The 17503-nt window shown below is 49.4% G+C and overlaps 1 protein-coding gene across 8 annotated transcripts in view; it reads right to left on the reverse strand.

Moving 5' to 3' along the window:
- Positions 1-17503, reverse strand: part of MDM4 (MDM4 regulator of p53) — a 554746-nt gene that overhangs the window by 136057 nt on the left and 401186 nt on the right. For 7 of the 8 annotated variants that reach the window (XM_085651207.1, XM_085651198.1, XM_085651201.1 and 4 more), the window contains one exon: positions 16521-16685. The exons of the other annotated variant lie outside the window; for it this stretch is intronic. In XM_085651207.1, coding sequence (XP_085507333.1) covers positions 16521-16685 — 165 coding nt within the window. The remainder of the gene's footprint in view (positions 1-16520; positions 16686-17503) is intronic. 8 annotated transcript variants of the gene reach the window in all.

Consider the following 17503-nt stretch of genomic DNA (forward strand, 5'->3'; position numbering starts at 1 on the left):
AGCAAAATATAGCGCTCACAAGGCGCTAGGGCTCCAGAGCTCTAGGGATGAAAAGATAGGGCTCCTCTTCTCCTGGAGCACAGTCCAAGGGCTCAGGCTGGGCAAGGATCAGCAGGCAGCAGATCAGCTCAGCCAAAACAAGAGTAGCAGTAACTAGGAGTAGTAAAACTCAGTAAGGTGGCAATCCTCCTGGCGCAGCAGTCTTTACTCCAGCCAAGGTCTCTTCCTGGTCCAGTAGAAAGGCAGAGGGGCAAAACTGGGCACAGGGGCCAGCACGCAGGGTCCCACGGCAGTTCCTCCTGGCAAAGTGTCCCCTCAAAGTCAGCACACGCACAACAACCACACGGGGTCACAGCCCCTGTATTTATACACCTCTCTGCCCTGCGTCTAGAAGAGGGCAGAAGCTTCTTGAAGGGTCTAGGGGGCAGGGTTTCTGGAAGGGTCTTGGAAGTTCCAGTCCCAACTGGCACTGGGAGGGGTGTTAGTAGGGGGGCGAAGCTAGCATTGTACAGGGCAGGCACAGACCTATTCAGGGACAGGGGATCCCTCCGCCCACTACTCCAGTTGCAGACCTCCCACTCAGCCTGACCCTGCCTTCCTGGAGCCAGCCCCGGTCACTTCTAGAAACAGACATGCAGGCAGGCACACAGCACACAGAAATGCCAACTTCTAAAATTGGCATCCCTAAAATAGTAAAAATAAATCTGTGCACACCATGTGCAGCATTTATCATTTCCATTCCACACATACCAAATATGCCATACTTATTTTGTTTTATTTAGGAGTTATCCCAAAAAGGGGGAAGTTCCCAATGTTAGCCTATAGAGGGAAGAGAGCACATGCACTTTACACTGAACTACAGTGCTAAAGTGCCCAGAGTCCTAAAACCACCAACACCATGTCAGCAAAAATGCTAGGAGGCAGGCAAAAGGTTTAGGGATGACCCTGCAAAAAGGGCCAAGTCCAACAATGTGTTAGTGATTAGTTTTCCTTCCTGTATAAGTTCATTGGCTTTGTCTTTATATTGTTGAGGTAGGTGTTGAATGAGCTTTTCCAGCTCGTCATAGTGAGCCCTGTCATACCTCGCCAGGAGGGCTTGTGTGTTGGCTATTTTCCAGTAGTTTGCAGCTTGAGACGCCATACGTTTGCCTGATGCGTCTAATAATTTAGATTCTTTGTCAGGAAGTGGTGTATCGCCTGACCCCTGAGAATTTGCTCTTTTGCGTGCATTTGCTACGACCAGGGAATCTAAAGGAAGTTGACCCTTGATGTATATAGGGTCAGTGAGAGCTGCCTTGCATTTCTTATCTATTCTGGGGTTAAGAACCCTAGCTCTAACCGGGTCTGTGAACAACTCCGGAGCGTGTCTAAGAAGACCTTTAAGCATTGGCAAGACATGAGACCATCTTTGTGGCTGGTCAAAGGTTTCTAAAAGAAAATCCTCTTCTACGGGGTCTGAGTTTAGTTTGATTCCATGGTATGTTGCGGCCCTATTTACTAGTTGGGCAAAGCCCACTTTGTCATCTGGTGGAGATGGTTTTGAGGGGTAGAAATCCGGATCATTATGTAGATCATGATCGGTATTATAGTCATGCCATGGGTCTGGATATTGTGGTGGATCATCAAGATCCTCATTGTCTACTGGTATTATATTTTTATCTTCTTGCCCATCCCCATGTGCATCGTCACTATCCTCTGGTTGTGGAGAATGTGCTGGAGAAATTAGTAGATTATGGTTAATTGGTGGTGATGGAGGGGGAGGGGGGGGGGGAGGTGGTGGTGAAGTATTAGTGGCCATGTGTATTTTCTGTAGAGGAACCAACCAGTGCATGTGGTAAATGTTCTGGTTTTCTCTTTGTAGGTAGCGAAGTAACTATTATGACCAGTCTTTGGATGAATTAAGATGGTGGTTTGCTTCGGATCCGGGAGAAAAAGTTCTTCGGAATCAATAGTTTTCTTTGGTGTGGAAGATTTGTCTTTGGAAACTGGTCTTGGTTGTTTAGCAACAGTGTCCGGTATAGAAGCTTTTCCTGGCTCCGAGACCTTCGGTGCGGATTGGTTCGGCTCCGGAGGTTTTTGTTCGGAGGCTTAGTTATGGAAGGCTTTTCTTTAGATGGTTTTGGCTCCGAGGTCTTCAGTGCCGAGGTCATATCCGGCTGCTTCGGTGCCGAGGTCTTATCCGGCTGCTTCGGTGCCGAGGGGTCTTTTGGCCGTTCGGTGCCAAATGTTTTTCCAGTGCCGACGGAGGGGGCGTGGCATCTCGAGAGACTTAGCTTTTGGTGCTGAAGATGGTTTTTCGGGACCGGGTGGCTGGCTCGAGTCGGAGCCGGGAGGCTTTTGTTTTTCCTTCGAGCCGGGCCCGGAGGCGGGACGCTCAAAGTCTTTGTTTGGTGTGGACCTGAGCCCGGAGGTGAAAGTGTCACCTGAGCCTTTGGTATGGGCTTGGGTGGGGCAGGGGTCTCGGTACTCACGTCCCGTTGAGCCAGGGTGACGTCATCTTTGGCGTCAGAGTCGTCTTCGGAGACCGGGACCTGTTCTTCCGGTTCTGGTTCCGGAAGGCTATCTGGACCTGGATGGAAGATGTCCGGAATGGAACTTGTGCCTCGGGACATCTCGTGGTGTCGAACCCAACGATCCCGGATGGACTTCTTGGGCTTAAAGGATAGACAAGCCTCACAGTCGTCCTCTCGATGTTCTGGTGAGAGGCACAGATTACAAACGGGATGGAGGTCAGTGTGTGGGAATTTAGCACCACACCGGGGACATTTCTTAAATGGAGTCCGTTCTATTGACGTCCGTCGTTATCGGCGTGGGTAGGCTCAGCGGCCCGCGTCGAAGTTTGCAGACGTCGAAGTTTTGCGAAAGCGGTCGTCGAGGGTGCGCGTCTAAAGAAATGCGATTGAGATAATACAGTCGGTTAGCTATGATTGCGCGTCGAAAGGGGGTTCGATAACGACACCGACCCGGAGCGCAGCAAGTCACATCCAAACCCGACAGCGGAAAAAAACTATCTAATGATGGAGCCGATGCCCATGTGCATTGTCAACCGAAGGAGGAGTCACCAACCTCGTGACTATAAGGACTTCTTCGAAGACAAAAACAACATGCAAACATCCGAGCCCAACACCAGATGACGATCTATGCAAAAGTGTACAATCTGCAGCTCATATGCCTCGAACATTATTTCCTAGCGGTCTCAGAAAAGTGGTTGGTGAAAACTGTAAAGCCCTTTTCAATGCCATCTCAGGATGCTATTCTGGACTCCCAACACATCTGGTCCTTCCAGGACAGCGGATGAGCCTCCAGTCTCTCGTCAGAGTATGTATTCCCAACGTCTTATACGTCCACCTTGGTCACTGGCCGAGGAGAACTTTATTGCTGAATCAAGTAGAGCAGCCAATCTGCATTACCTCCTGTAATGGATGATTTTACTTTTAATGGCCCAACAGGTTGAACAGCTGAAATACTTGTGATCCCTTGGTAGGCAATAGCTGCACACCCTATGCAAGTTTGAACAGGGGTAAACTTGCTATTTCATTTGGGACACAACTGGAATGGTGTGTTGTCCATTACCGTATCTCCCCCCGCCCAAGTCATTCTCATATGAACTTGAATGGAAAAACTCCAGTCCATATTTATGGCGAAGAGATGGAGGGTAGTACAGACTTTTTGAATCCATTAGTAAGCAATTCTGGCCCTTGCAGTCAAACAACTGGCTTTTGTCGCGTGTCTGTCCCACAGTTCTGCAAAAGCACATCTGAACACAGATGGGAGGGAAAGGGGGAGAAGAAAGAAACACAATCTAAGGAGCAGTCTTTGTCCTTGCGCATTGTGGGTTTCAAAAAGGGTTCACTAGTCACGTCAACACCGGAAACTCTACTTTGAAGAAAAAAAAAAAAACTTGTAACATCCACATCCATTACTACAGCAATATATTCTTCAAGCAGTCATGTAACTTACATGTTTATGTCATTGTTTTATTTTTAAGAAGGTAGAGAGTGATTTACTGTCTCATACAGAGCTTCTAACTCCTACCATCGCCACAGGTAAGTCTTCGTTGTTCATCCCAGCTATCTGTAGATTTATTGCCCAAATGAAGTTACTTGTTCACCAGATTAGGATGCAATAATTTATGTGGTCCTAGCACAACAGTAGTAAACAACATAAAAGACGGAGGATACTGTCCAGTAGCTACTGACTAATCCAAAACCCCATTATACTGCCTTAGATAATTTGCAATAAGGGGTTCATCGATTTCAAAGCCAGGTAGCAGTCACTGGTCACTGTCTATGCATCAATGTATGGCAAGAATGTTGGTGATGGACTGCTGCTCTGTGCTGCTGAAAAGGAAGTTTGAGTGGGTCTCCATGGTACAAGGATTGCCCATTGTCAGGGATTTAGGTACAATGCAGAATATTTCTTGTTCAAATCTTATCCTCAACAAAATCCTTCCTTGTTGTTAGAGGCTTTTTACAAGTCATTTTGACAGTGTGGGCATGTTCACAGAGTGACTGACGGAGGGATGCTATGCACAAGGCATGAGCCATATACATATTTTATTGGCACTTACGGGCCATCTTACAAAAACTCAAGTCATTTTTCAAAGATTCTTCTTTGGAAAGAAGATAAAAGAAATCCTTAACAGTTATTGTACTGTGAGCTGGAATGGCGGCCCTCTAAGACTGCCTTACAGGATCATCACAGTTTTCTTATGAAGCCTAGTTGCCTGCACTCTGCTTTTAATTTTCTATCAAATGAGAGGTCATTCTTTAACTAGCTTGAAAACTTTAAGACGTGTCCTACCCTCACAGTAGTTTGCATGACAACCAAGTTCCTAATCTCCAACTTGACATGGTTGTTAGATGTTAGTGAGGAAGATTAAACACTTAAGTTTGTTTATTAGGAAACCTAGTTTATTTCTATGTAACTGGTGGGATGAATGTTTCTGGCCTGGCTTGATAAGGGACTTCCATGTTTTTGTCAGGCTGACAAAAGGTCACTGGGGTTCCCACTAACCTGTAATTTGACCCAGCAGAGACGATGCGTGGCTAGATCTCCAATTCCCCTAGGAGACACCACCCAAGAGCCATTAGCCAAGCTATCTCGAGTTGGCGCCTCTCTGGGGGAAAAGGGACAAAATAAGAAAAGGTTGCTGAAGAATCACAACTCTCTTCTGCAGCGTTCTTACCAGTGTGACTATCTCGCTCCGGAAAAAGTCTCCCTCAATGTGTGCTGTCTTCAGTAGCGAAGAGAAAAGACAAGTACACTCATATAAAACCTCCTTAGACACCTTCTATAGAACACAGGCTACTGCGTTCAATACTCACATTCACACATACAGGAGACGCTCATGTACAAGTCAGGCACTCTGTTCGCAATACGTCTTGCACAGGTAACCTCAATAGTTCGTAACCCAATTTGGGTCCTTAAAAGGTTCGGCAAGGTGAGGAAAATCCGCTCGGTAAATCTAAATGAAAAGTAATAGTTCAAAAATAAGTGTGCAAAGCCCCCTGACTACAGCCTTAGGAATAGACACTCTCACTGTTCTGAGGGGGTGGAAGGAACGTAAGCGCAGCCCTACACCCACGCACAGCCCACAGTCACAAGTTCAAGCTCCAACTGCCGAATATCCAGAAATAGACGACTGCCAACTACTGTTTGTAATGGAGCTAAACAACGGCCATGCTCTCCTGGAGCGCTACCAATACAAGCAGTCAGGAAGACTGTAACAGGACTTCTCTGGACTCCACTGATCGCCGGCTCCGGTTCCCCATCCTGCCATGATGTAGGAGAGAGAGAGCAGGGAGCAGACATGGAGTCAAAAGCAGGGACACGCTCCTGCCTCGGCTGGATACCAACAATAGGATGCGATGGTGCTGCAGAGAATACGCCCACACGCGTATCGGGAAGTTTGATGTCTGTTGTATGGAACACGGACCGACTGCTCGTTCACCGAAACAAAATGCAAGAAGAGTTCCGGGAGAAGATGTCAAGCACCCTTCTTTTCCGGGGCACGCCTTAAGTAGGAGTTTACACAGGTGCTTCCTGTTATCCTCGGGCCCTCCCTTTCATAGGTTTTCTGGGAGATGTAGTCCGCCTGTGTTCCCGCATTCGTCTCCCCATTCATACCGTTACAGAAGGGAGAGGTAAAGAGTGGAAATCGGGCTTTGTATAGGACAACCATGACAGTTTTTAGGTTTCTCCTGCACAACGCTTGCTTTATATCCCGCCTCCTCTCTTTCCTGGCTTCTCATTGGTTCCTGTGCATGCCATTTACCTTTCCTCTATTTCTATTGGCTGTAACATTTTCCTGCATTTGCCAATGCTTGTTCTGCATCTGCTTCTCTTATCAGTTTCCCGCCACCGAAATACTTTTAAAATCCGCTTTGGTGGAACTATATTTTCATAAAGTTTTTCCTTTTACTCTGGCAGCATATTTATATTACAATTTATCACCCGGAGAGATTACGTGATTTGCATATAATCACAGGATGTTGTGCGGTGCAGCGGAGACACGAACCAGGATCCCCAGCTCTATAGTCAGCATCTCTGGCAGCTGCCCCACATCCTCTCCACTCCTGTGTTATTGGTCAGGGAGCTCTTTACTTCTCCCAGACGATGATTGATGAAAACAGCTCTTTATTCATTACATAGGCAAAAGCGATGCATTACCAATGCTTGTTCCTCTAGTGACTACAATCGTGAACTCACTGGAGTTGCTCCATATTATTTGGTTGAGATCGAAACTGTACAATATCTTGCCCATCAGGGGTGGGGGAAGAATGCGAAACACACCCCTTTTAATTTTTGATGACCATGGCCACTGCCCTCTCAACCCAAGCTATGCAGTGGCTTACCGTTGGGGTTGCATGATTGTAGGCAACAGTACAGGTCTTTTTACCCATACTGCTCCAGGGTGACTAGCTACGGCCTCTTCGCAGTAAGGTTTTGCTAACTGTGGTCCTTTGCCTTCATCATGTCAAAGACACATGAAGGACAAGTTACTTACCTTTGGTAACGCCTTATGCGGTAGAGACATGATCTAGCCGCAGATTCCTTACCTTTGAACTTCCCAGGCGTCAGACTGGATCCGAAAGATTTATCTTGAGCAGTACCCCTGGGTGCTGGTAGGTGGCTTGGTCAACTCCGCGTGATGTTGCCCCAGTCATCTGACGTCTGGCAAAAAGTCGAAAAAAGTCAGTCAAAAAATGACAGGGGGTAGCTCTCCAACGGATCTGTGCTGGTTGGTGCGGAAAGAAAAGAACTTACATCAGTGCACTGAGGCGGCGCCTATATAGACGACGTGGACGCCATGATGACTGAGACGATGCCTATGACGTAACAGAGTTGACTGAACTCCACCTACTGGTGCGCAGGGGTACTGCTTAAGAAAAATCTTCCGGATCCAGTCTGATGCATGGGAAGGTCAAAGGTAAGGAATATGTGGCTAGATGTCTCTATCAGATGAATGTATATTTGCGTATGTGGAATGGTAGGATCTCCCAAGTCCATGTGCATGGCACATACCACAACAGTTCCTCTTGTGTAAGCTGGCTGTATCTATCTCAGAACTATCAGCCTGCACACAAGCCATTCCCATCCCCATCTACCATGGGCAGCGGAAGGTCACTACTCCATTCACTTTGTTGGTAGTATTTTCCTGCCAAGTAAAATTCACCCGTCACCCATTTGCTTAGTTGCAGCTGTCACCATTAGCAATGAGTGCACCTATATAACAGAGTCGGAGCCAAATCACATTGCATCTAGAATCAGTCAGAAATAGGCTGGTCAAAATATGTGGCCAGCAACAAAAATTCTACTGCTCCAAGATTGGTTTATTACAGGAACTTTTAACAAGACAGTCTGGTTGGCTCTAAATTCCTGTTTAATGCAGCAGACAGGTGCAGGACCCATCAACCAATCAATCAGTTTGTTCTCCCTTATATAGTTTTGACACTGAGGAGGACTGCACAACACTGTAGGAGAAAGACGAGACCAGAAGCAGAACCCTCCATCTAGAGAGGGCCTTAGTCTAGGGAGCATATGAGACACATTGGTGCTAGAACCTTTTGTTTTGTATTGCATTTATATAGCACTTTATAGCAGATGAGGTGCTGAAGAACATTTGTGAGCAGGCAGCACACCATGAGACTGCGAAGAATGGTACAATATATGTCATGGGGTTATGACGAGCATTGTGCTTATCCGTTTTTTGTCACTGCTAGTGTATGAATGGATGGCTAGAAGTGTGTGGAAAAAGGTTTTGGAGTTGTGTATGGCAAAGGCTGCTCACACCATATTGTAAACAAGCATGTAGCTTCCCCTACATATGGGTGTAAGAGAAAAGTGTAGACAGATGGAGTAGTTTCTTTTCTGTAACTCCAGTTCTATAGTAGGGGTATCTCTGTGATAGTCATAATCTAGTGAATAGTCCCGCCCATGTGCGTGGACCCCGGAGCAATAAAAAATAATCTCTTAAGGTGTCAAATCATGCAGACCTGCATCCACCTTTAAGAGAGAATTTAATTTAAAGACAGATAATGCAGCCTATACCCACAGGCTACACTGTCCAGTACTTCAACTAGAATTCCACCAACATCCACAATCAGCACTGCCTGTCCAGCTTTTCTCCACACAGGAAAAAACCCTGCCTCTACCAGCAAAAGCCTCTGGAATGATAGAGAGGAAGGAATGGACAGACAAGCCCCATAAGCTGCCATTATGTGGCTGAGAACAGGATACTGTGCCTTTAAGAAAACTTTCCAGATTTCCAGAACTTTCCCAGTATCCCAGAATGCACAGCAGGTCCCTTCTACTTTCAGTTCTTTTTGAAGGCGTAGCACGCCAGACCTGTAGCATTCCTCACATGAAGAATTCTCTCTCCACCGGGGAGGAGGGCGGGCGCTTATGACTATCACAGAGATACCCCTACTACAGAACTGGAGTTACAGAAAAGAAAATACTCCTTCTGTAGTAGGGGATCTCTGTGTATAGTCATAATCTAGTGAATAGAATGGCAAGCCCATCCCCATACAACAACAGCGGTGGAGAACACACAAGACAATACCACTACTGTGCGAACAAATTTCGCAGTGAAGCCTGCCCAACCTGAGCATCTGCCCTGGCATCCGTGTCCAGACAGTAATGCGCAGCAAAGGTATGGACCGACTTCCAAGTGGCCGCCTTGCAGATTTCTGAAATCGGAACCTTACGCAGCAAAGCCGTCGTGGCAGCTTTGCCCCTGGTGGAATGAGCCTTAGGTTTACCCCCTAAGGTCTTTTAGCCTTTTGATAACACAATTGTATGCAGGACACAATCCACCGAGAAATGGACTGCTTAGAGGTCGCGAGACTGGTCCGGACTGATCCATAATTAACAAACAATTGGTCTGACCTACGAATATCCTTGGTCTTATCCAAATAAAATTTCAACACCCTCCGAACATCCAGGGAATGGAGAGACCTTTCCGCTGGCGAAGAGGGATTCTGAAAGAACGTAGGTAAAGTTATAGTCTGGTTGACATGAAAATCAGAGATAACCTTAGGAAGAAATTTAGGGTGAGTACGCATCACAACCTTAGCAGCATGAAATACAGTATAAGGTTCCTGACAACATAATGCCTGAAGTTCACTCACCCTGCGGGCCGATGTAATGGCCACTAGGAACGCCGCCTTCCAGGATAGGTGCTGCAATGAAGCTTGTGAATGTGTTCAAAAGGCTCCTTCATCAGTCTGGACAGCACCACATTCAAGTCCCAGGAAGGCGAGGGAAGTCTGACAGGAGGAAACACTTTCTTCAAGCCTTCCAAAAAATCCTTGACCACAGGGATCTGAAAGAAGGAAGTCTGTGAAGGCTATTTCCTGTAAGCAGTCAAAGCAGCCAGATGAACCTTAATGGAATGGAAATTAAGGCCAGACTGCCAAATGCAAAAGGTACGGAAGGATGACATCTTCCTTACATGTCGTAGGATCAAAGTTCTTGGACTTACACCAGATACGGAACCTCTTCCACTTATAGGCATAAGACGTCCTAGTGGAAGGCCGTTTAGACTCCTTCAGTATGTCCATACAATCTTATGGCAGATTCAGATGGCCATATTGCACTATTTCAGGAGCCATGCCGCCAAACAAAGACGAGAGGTTGGGGTGCACCATCCGCCCCCCGAACTTCGTGAGAAGGTCCGGCCTGCACGGCAACCGTATGTGAGGAAGGAGAGACCGGTGAAGTAGGTCCGTGAACCACCACTGTCTGGGCCATTCCGGGGCGATCAGGATCATCTGCGCCCTGGACTGTGACAGCTTGATGAGCACTGCCGGAATCAGGGGAATGGGTGGAAAAGCGTACAGAAAGCTGTTCGACCAATCGATCCATAACGCATTCCCCAGCATCCCCCGCTGGTAGTACCTGGATGCGAAGTCTCGGCATTTGCTGTTTTCGGCGGTGGCGAACAGATCTACGTCTGGAGTCCCCCACCTTGCGAAGACTTCTCCTAGTACTTCGTCGTTTATGACCCATTCGTGGTTTTCCTGAATCAGCCTGCTCAGTGAGTACGCCTGAGCATTCTGTACCCCTGGCAGATGCGTGGCCGTAATCGTCAGTCCTCGGGCCAGAAGCCAGTGCCAGATCGCCTGCGCCTCCTGCGACAGAGTGCGCGATCTCGACCCCCCCCTGCTTGTTGAGGTAATACATAGTGGTTGTATTGTCCGTCTGTATCAGCAGCGAGTTGGTCTGGAAGGACGGAATGAAGGCCTTCAGTGCCAGGAAGACAGCTCTGAGTTCCAGGAAATTGATGTGGTACGTCGACTCCAACGGGGACCACGTTCCTTGAATCTGCAAGTCCCCGGAATGCGCTCCCCAGCCTTGGAGAGACGCATCCGTCACGACACTCTTCGTGGGAATGTCCTTGTGGAAGGGAACCCCCCTGAGGAGGTTTTCCGCCGAACACCACCACTTCAGAGACTGAAGAGCATGTAGAGACAGCCGTATCTTGTCGTCCCAAGAACCTGTCCTCTGATCCCACTGATCCTCCAAGCACTCCTGCAGTGGTCTCATGTGTAGCCGTGCGTGAGGCGTGAGGAAGATACAGGAGGCCATCGATCCCAGCAGCGAAGACACCTTCCTCACTGTCGTCGATGGAGCGGTCCTGAGCCTTCCGAAGGAGTGATAACCGTCTCTCCTCCGAAGGAGACACGCTTGCCGACCGCGTATTGATGGAGGCTCCCAGGTACTGTATGCACTGGACCGGAGTCGGGACCGATTTGGACATGTTGACGTGCAACCCCAGCTTGTGCAAGAGAGCGCACGTCCACCGGAAGTGTTATTGCGCTTCCGAGAAGGATGATGCCTTGATCAGCCAATCGTCCAGATACGGGTAGACAAACACCTTGTTCCTCCGCAGGTGTGCCGCCACCACCGCCATGCACTTCGAGAAGGTCCTGGGCGCAGACTTTAGCCCAAATGGCAGTACTGTGTATTGATAGTAATGCGGCGACTTGGAATCGCAGGAACTTCCTGTGCTTCCGTGCGATGGGCACATGGAAGTACGCATCCTGTTGATCTATGGCACAGAGCCAGTCTCCCCGTTGCCGTTGAGGGTAAATCTGATGCAACGATAGCATGCGAAACTTCTCTCTGCGAATCCATTTGTTTGCCTGTCGCAAATCCAGAATGGGCCTGAACTCGTTCTTGTCCTTTTTGCGAACGAGGAAGAACCGAGAGTACAGACCTCTTCCCCTTTGAGACAGAGGTACCTCTTCTACCGCCTTTTTTCCCAACAAGATGTGTGCCTCCGCCTGGAGCTCTCGCAGCTGAAACGGAGAGCTTACCGGCGGAATCGCTGGAGGCGGGCTGATAAACCGAAGACTGTATCCATTGCAAACAATATTCAGCACCCACTTGTCCTGAGTAATTTTTCTCCACTCTGCCGGAAAAAGTTGAATGCTTCCCCCCACTGGAGTGGGTAACGGTTGAGGGGGAAGTAGTCGCTCAGGGCCGAGACCCGGCCGGGCCCTTGGTAGTGGTATTAGCCTGCTGGCCTCCTCTACCCCTCTGGCGTTTCTGGAAGGGCTTCCGGAACTGCTGCTGTTGGTGCTGCTGCTGTCCCGAACCCTGCCCACGCCCTCTGCCCGTAGACCCGAACCGCCTCTGGAACGGGCGCTTCTTCTTTTCGGCCTTCTCCAACCCGACAGCAGTCAGGGTCTCCGCCTCCGCCTTCATGCGGGCCATCTCATCATCTGCATGTTTTCCAAACAGGGTTTCCCCCGAGAAGGGCAGATTGGCTACTCTGTGCTGAGCCTCTGGCTTGAGCGACGTCAGACGCAGCCAAGAGTGACGCCTCTGATGGACACCAGGACAGTAGGAGTGCGCCGCCAACAAGGAGACATCCGCTGCCGCACTGATGACCTGGTTCGAAACCAGCATGCCCTCTTGCACTGTTTCCAGGAAGTCCTCCTTATGGTCCCGGGGCAGCAGGTCCGCATACTGTTGGAGGGACTCCCACAGGGCCCGGTCGTAACGCCCCAACAGCGCACCCGCACTTGCCGCCTTCATGGTGGCAGACGCGGTCCCACACACCTTCCTACCCGCCGAGTCCAGCCAGCGGCTTTCCTTGTCGGGCGGGACCGTCGATGAAGGTGCAGTCGCATGCTGCTTCCTCGCCGCCGTCACGATGACAGAGTCCGGCTTCGGGTCCATCCAGCAGGGTCCGAGTCCGGGCCCGATACTTTTTCATGAGCCGTGAGGGAGCGGATTTCGTCACCGCGGGGGTGAGGAACAACTCCAACGTGGGTTCCACCAGTCCCGGCACTAGAGGCAGCAGAGGGCGAGACAGGTGTTTTTTGTGTAGAGTCTCGAATATCACGGACGTCGTGGGCGTCGGTACCGTCACCGAGATGCCCAACTTGGCTGCCCCCCGCAGCAGCACCTCCTGGAAGGAGACCAGATCATCCAACGGAGACACCCTAGTCCCCGGTGAGTCCGACAGCGTCGGCGAGAAGTCCCTGGCCGAGGACCGTGTGCGTGACCTGGACCTGTACCTCCTACGGCGCCGTCCTGATGTCGACGACGACGACCTCCTATGGCTCCGCGACCTTCTCCTCCTGACGGAGCGGGAGCGCGACCTCTTCGGCTTCGGCCTGTCCGACGGTCTAGCCGGGCCCGGCGACCGTAGGTGACGCGGTTTCGGCGTCCTCTGCGGCGGAGTCGGATACCTGGGCAGGGAGACCGACCTCGGTGGAACTGCAGGCGGCCCCAACGGAGTGCGAGGTGGTATAGGACGCGGAGGGGGAGGTGGAGGTGGTGACGCCGGCCGTGGTGGCAGTGGCGGTGGTGTTGGCGGTGGAGGAGTCGGCGGCCGTGGTGGCGGCGGCGGAGGTAGTGATGGCGTAGGGTTCCGAGGGGGTGTATACACCATGGAGTACCCCGATCCCGGCGACTCCGTTCCCCTCTTACTCCTGGCGTCAGGGCTCCCCCTGCGCCGTCTCGACGTCGACCGCCTCGACGTCGGCCGCCTCCTCGACATCGACCTCCGTGACGTTGATCGTCTTCTCGACGTCGACCTCCGTGACGTCGACCTTCTCGACGCCGATCGTCTTCTCGACGCCGATCGTCTTCTCGACGCCGATCGTCTTCTCGACGCCGATCGTCTTCTCGACGCCGATCTCCATGACGTCGATCGCTTTGACGGCGACCGTCGCCTCTCCGCCGACGGCGAGCGGCGCTTCCCCTTCGACGGCGAGCGCCGACGCAGGGCCTGATCTCGCCGTCGATGGCTCGACGGCGACGTCGCAGAAGATGCCAATGTCGTCGACGGCGGCCTGTTCAGCTCCTTCGACGTCGATCATCGACGCCGCTTCTCCCCAGAGCCCTGGGGAGATGGCGAACAGACCGTAGTCATCCCCCTCGACGCCGCCGTCGACGTCGTCGGGGAGTGGGGACGCTTGCTGGTCTTCCTGCCCCTGGGGAGCCCCCCAGAGGCCTCAGCATGGGCAGAATCAGCCCCTCCAGACCCACCTCGTGCCTTCAGCCTCTTGTCCTCCAGGACCTGGAGCCTGATCTTCTTCCTCTCTCTCAGGGTCCTGGCTGAAAAAGAGCGGCAGATCTCACACTCCTCAGGCACGTGGGACTGGGGAAGGCAGACGATGCACACCCTGTGTGTGTCTGACTTAGCCTTTTTTCTTCCACAATCAGGACACTTGTCGAACAAGCCAGTCATTCTGGCAACACCAGAAGGAAAAAGGACTTTCTAACACTTGAAAAGCAACAAATAACCCTTGAAAAGGGAGAGCTCAATGCTCCAGGGTCCTGCTAGCAGGAGCCGGAAAAAAGAACTGAAAGTAGAAGGGACCTGCTGTGCATTCTGGGATACTGGGAAAGTTCTGGAAATCTGGAAAGTTTTCTTAAAGGCACAGTATCCTGTTCTCAGCCACATAATGGCAGCCTATGGGGCTCTGTCCATTCCTTCCTCTCTATCATTCCACAGGCAGTGCTGTTTGTGGATGTTGGTGGAATTCTAGTTGAAGTACTGGACAGTGTAGCCTGTGGGTATAGGCTGCATTATCTGTCTTTAAATAAAATTCTCTCTTAAAGGCGGATGCAGGTCTGCATGATTTGACACTTTAAGAGATTATTTTTTATTGCTCCGGGGTCCACGCACATGGGCGGGACTATTCACTAGATTATGACTATACACAGAGATCCCCTACTACAGAACGTACATGTCTGCATGAGTAGCTGCACTGTTTCTGCCAGTATGAGCAGACTTGTTTCACAGAAGACCAGAACATAGATGGCTTGGCAGACAGAGACCCTCCAAGAGATACGAGGCTGCCACAGTGCAGTTCTACCTGGAGGAATCAATGGCCGAGGAAGACCAGCATCACATTCTAAGAGCTGCAACACTGTCGCTCACATGTGCAAGCCTAAACAATCAACCAATTTCATGTTCGGAATGGCGATTCACTGGATGTTTGGAGCTAGACCAGCCTCCATAATTATTTGTAGACGTTATACTTCTTTGTTATTGAGTCTTAAAGTCTGTCATGAGCAACTAACAAAAGACAAGCTTTTGGTTGGTCCTGTGACCCCGAGGTGTTGCCACTCTACCAGAAAAGCTTGACCATGACCCATGGAATAGAAGAGACAGGACGCTAAATAATAAGGTACTCTTACACTATTGTATTAAGTACTGCCCAACTAATAGATTTGTTTCTTTTAATAACTTAAGTCAGTTTGAAGCAAAAGACTGCACACCTAAGTGTTCATTGTAAATAGTTTATTCTGAATTTGAGTGTGCTCCCAGGGTGTGTCCTCCAATCAGCTGACACAACTTATACTTTTAATAACTACAACATTGGGTCCGCTCCTAATGTGGCTGTTGAACTTTAGTGTCTGTCTCCCTAATAGCACACTAGGGACCAGGTACACTCCTGCCTAAGTCACCAGATAACAGAGGGAGCACCAATGACTTGACTGGTAGCTTTCTCGCTGCTTGATTGCTCAATTTGTTGATTACTTTTAGTGGGAGCAACATATTAACGTACCATTCATACTGGTAAAGTGCATGTTCACCCTTGGGTTCTATTGCCACTGAAAAAAGGGATTTATTCTGGCCCTAGTGGTGGTATGGGGCCCAACGGTGACCCAGGACCAGATTTTGGTTCAATTGGCCTGCACCTGCATCCTCTGCACACATTTCCAATCACCTTGTCACTTCAGTCACTGCAAAAGACTGAAGACCTGAGTGCCCTCAAAGATCCCAAACGAAGTCTTTCAGGACAATACTGGCCATATTGTCAATGCTAGTAGAAATCTAGTCCCTTTAACCAATAAGCTATCCTAACATTTGTAGTCTTAACTCCATAACTATGAACTACCTCACTTTTTTGGACATGCCAGTTTCGGCTTTTGCTTCTTCCCACCTGTTTAATAAAGTAATTTTCCTTTATAAAGAGGACGCTTTGACATTACTGAATGTTACCTACTGTGCTGTATCGTGTCTTCGTTTTTAAGCCCTAAAACTCAAAGTATGCTGTTACTGCTCAACTTTACAAGCTCAAAAGGAGTAACTTATCCAATTATGGCCCTTCGATAGCAACGATTACCAGTACACATAGGCTACTCTGAACAAAATTCACTAACTTGCTCGGTTCCCTAAGAAGCCTCAAAATAATCAATTCTGTAGACAAGTGTATGCAGTGTGTGTCTAACATCTGTGAACGAAAGAATGCCACGCATAACTCTTATAATGAGCCAGGCCCTCATCTCAGACTCTTTCACTTGCACCATCTACCTTTCCCCCTAAAAATAACAGTTACCAGCTTTGTAAAAAACATGCAAGAGGGTGAGGCAAAACGTACAAGAAAGGGACCAAGACCAACAGTGTGTTGGGAAATAAAGTACTAACCCTGATGTTGGTTTATTTAATACCATTAAGATGTTTCCAGGTCCAGCATTAGGTGACGGCTTTTCTTTAAAAGTTGTACAAGTGAAATAGCTAAAGTAAGATTTGCATTTGAACTTGCCTCTTTGCCAGTGCCCTTTTCCTCTTCACCAATACCATCCTCATCGATGCCATGATCAGAGTCCTGTGTCTCCACTTTTACCTCCAAGTTATATTGTTCGGTCCCAGCTTCATTGAGGAACCACAAGTCATCAGTGGTGTCTGAGACAACAGCAGTGTCTATATCCTAAAGACAGCAGACAAGAATCAGGTCTCAAATTAATCTGTTAAGTAATTGAGACAAAAGCACTGGGCCACATCTCTGGTAAATGCAGTTCAATATTACACTGTGCCTGAGGCAGCCCCATCAGCACAGGAAGTAACAACACAAGATCTCCCCTCATACAACTACACAGGAAGTGACAACTGAATTTCCCATCATCCATGTGGACAGTAAGTGACATTACTGGTTTCCCTGCCAAACCGGTCTTTATATTACCCATCGGTACAGGAAAAGACATCACAGCACCCTGCACGCCTCCCCCTCCCAGGACCTACTTAATGGCAGATGAAACAATTATGCGGAGCTGGTGCACCAAAAGCAAGCCCGTCTGCGCCTGGACCGTGCCCAACGCCAGGAATCCCGGTCCGATTACAGCCCACCAATACTCTGCAGCACTCATTAGGTCACTAGATCTTGGACGTCATTCCCCTAGCTGCAGTTGTGCCTGACAACATGGTAAGAGCCCTCACTTGCACCCACCACCGGTTCTCCAGCAGCCACACTCCCACAACCCCTACTCAAATACTAACAACGCCCTCAACAGCCCTTCCCAATACACATGCCACTGCAAACTCGCACGTCAACACCCACTCGCATAAATGGTTCTCAACCTAGCCCCATGGACAACCTCGACAAGGATATTAACAACTGCATCAAGAACTGTGCGGACTTCCTCCCACCCATCAAACTCAACAAGCAGGCCAGCTGGTTCACAGAAGACCTCAGAGACACCTAATGACACTGTAAACAGCTAGAAAAGAAATAGAGATCCAGCCACTACT

The sequence above is a fragment of the Triturus cristatus genome, chromosome 1_1 (assembly GCF_964204655.1).
Source record: "Triturus cristatus chromosome 1_1, aTriCri1.1, whole genome shotgun sequence".
NCBI classification, from domain to species: Eukaryota; Metazoa; Chordata; class Amphibia; order Caudata; family Salamandridae; genus Triturus; species Triturus cristatus.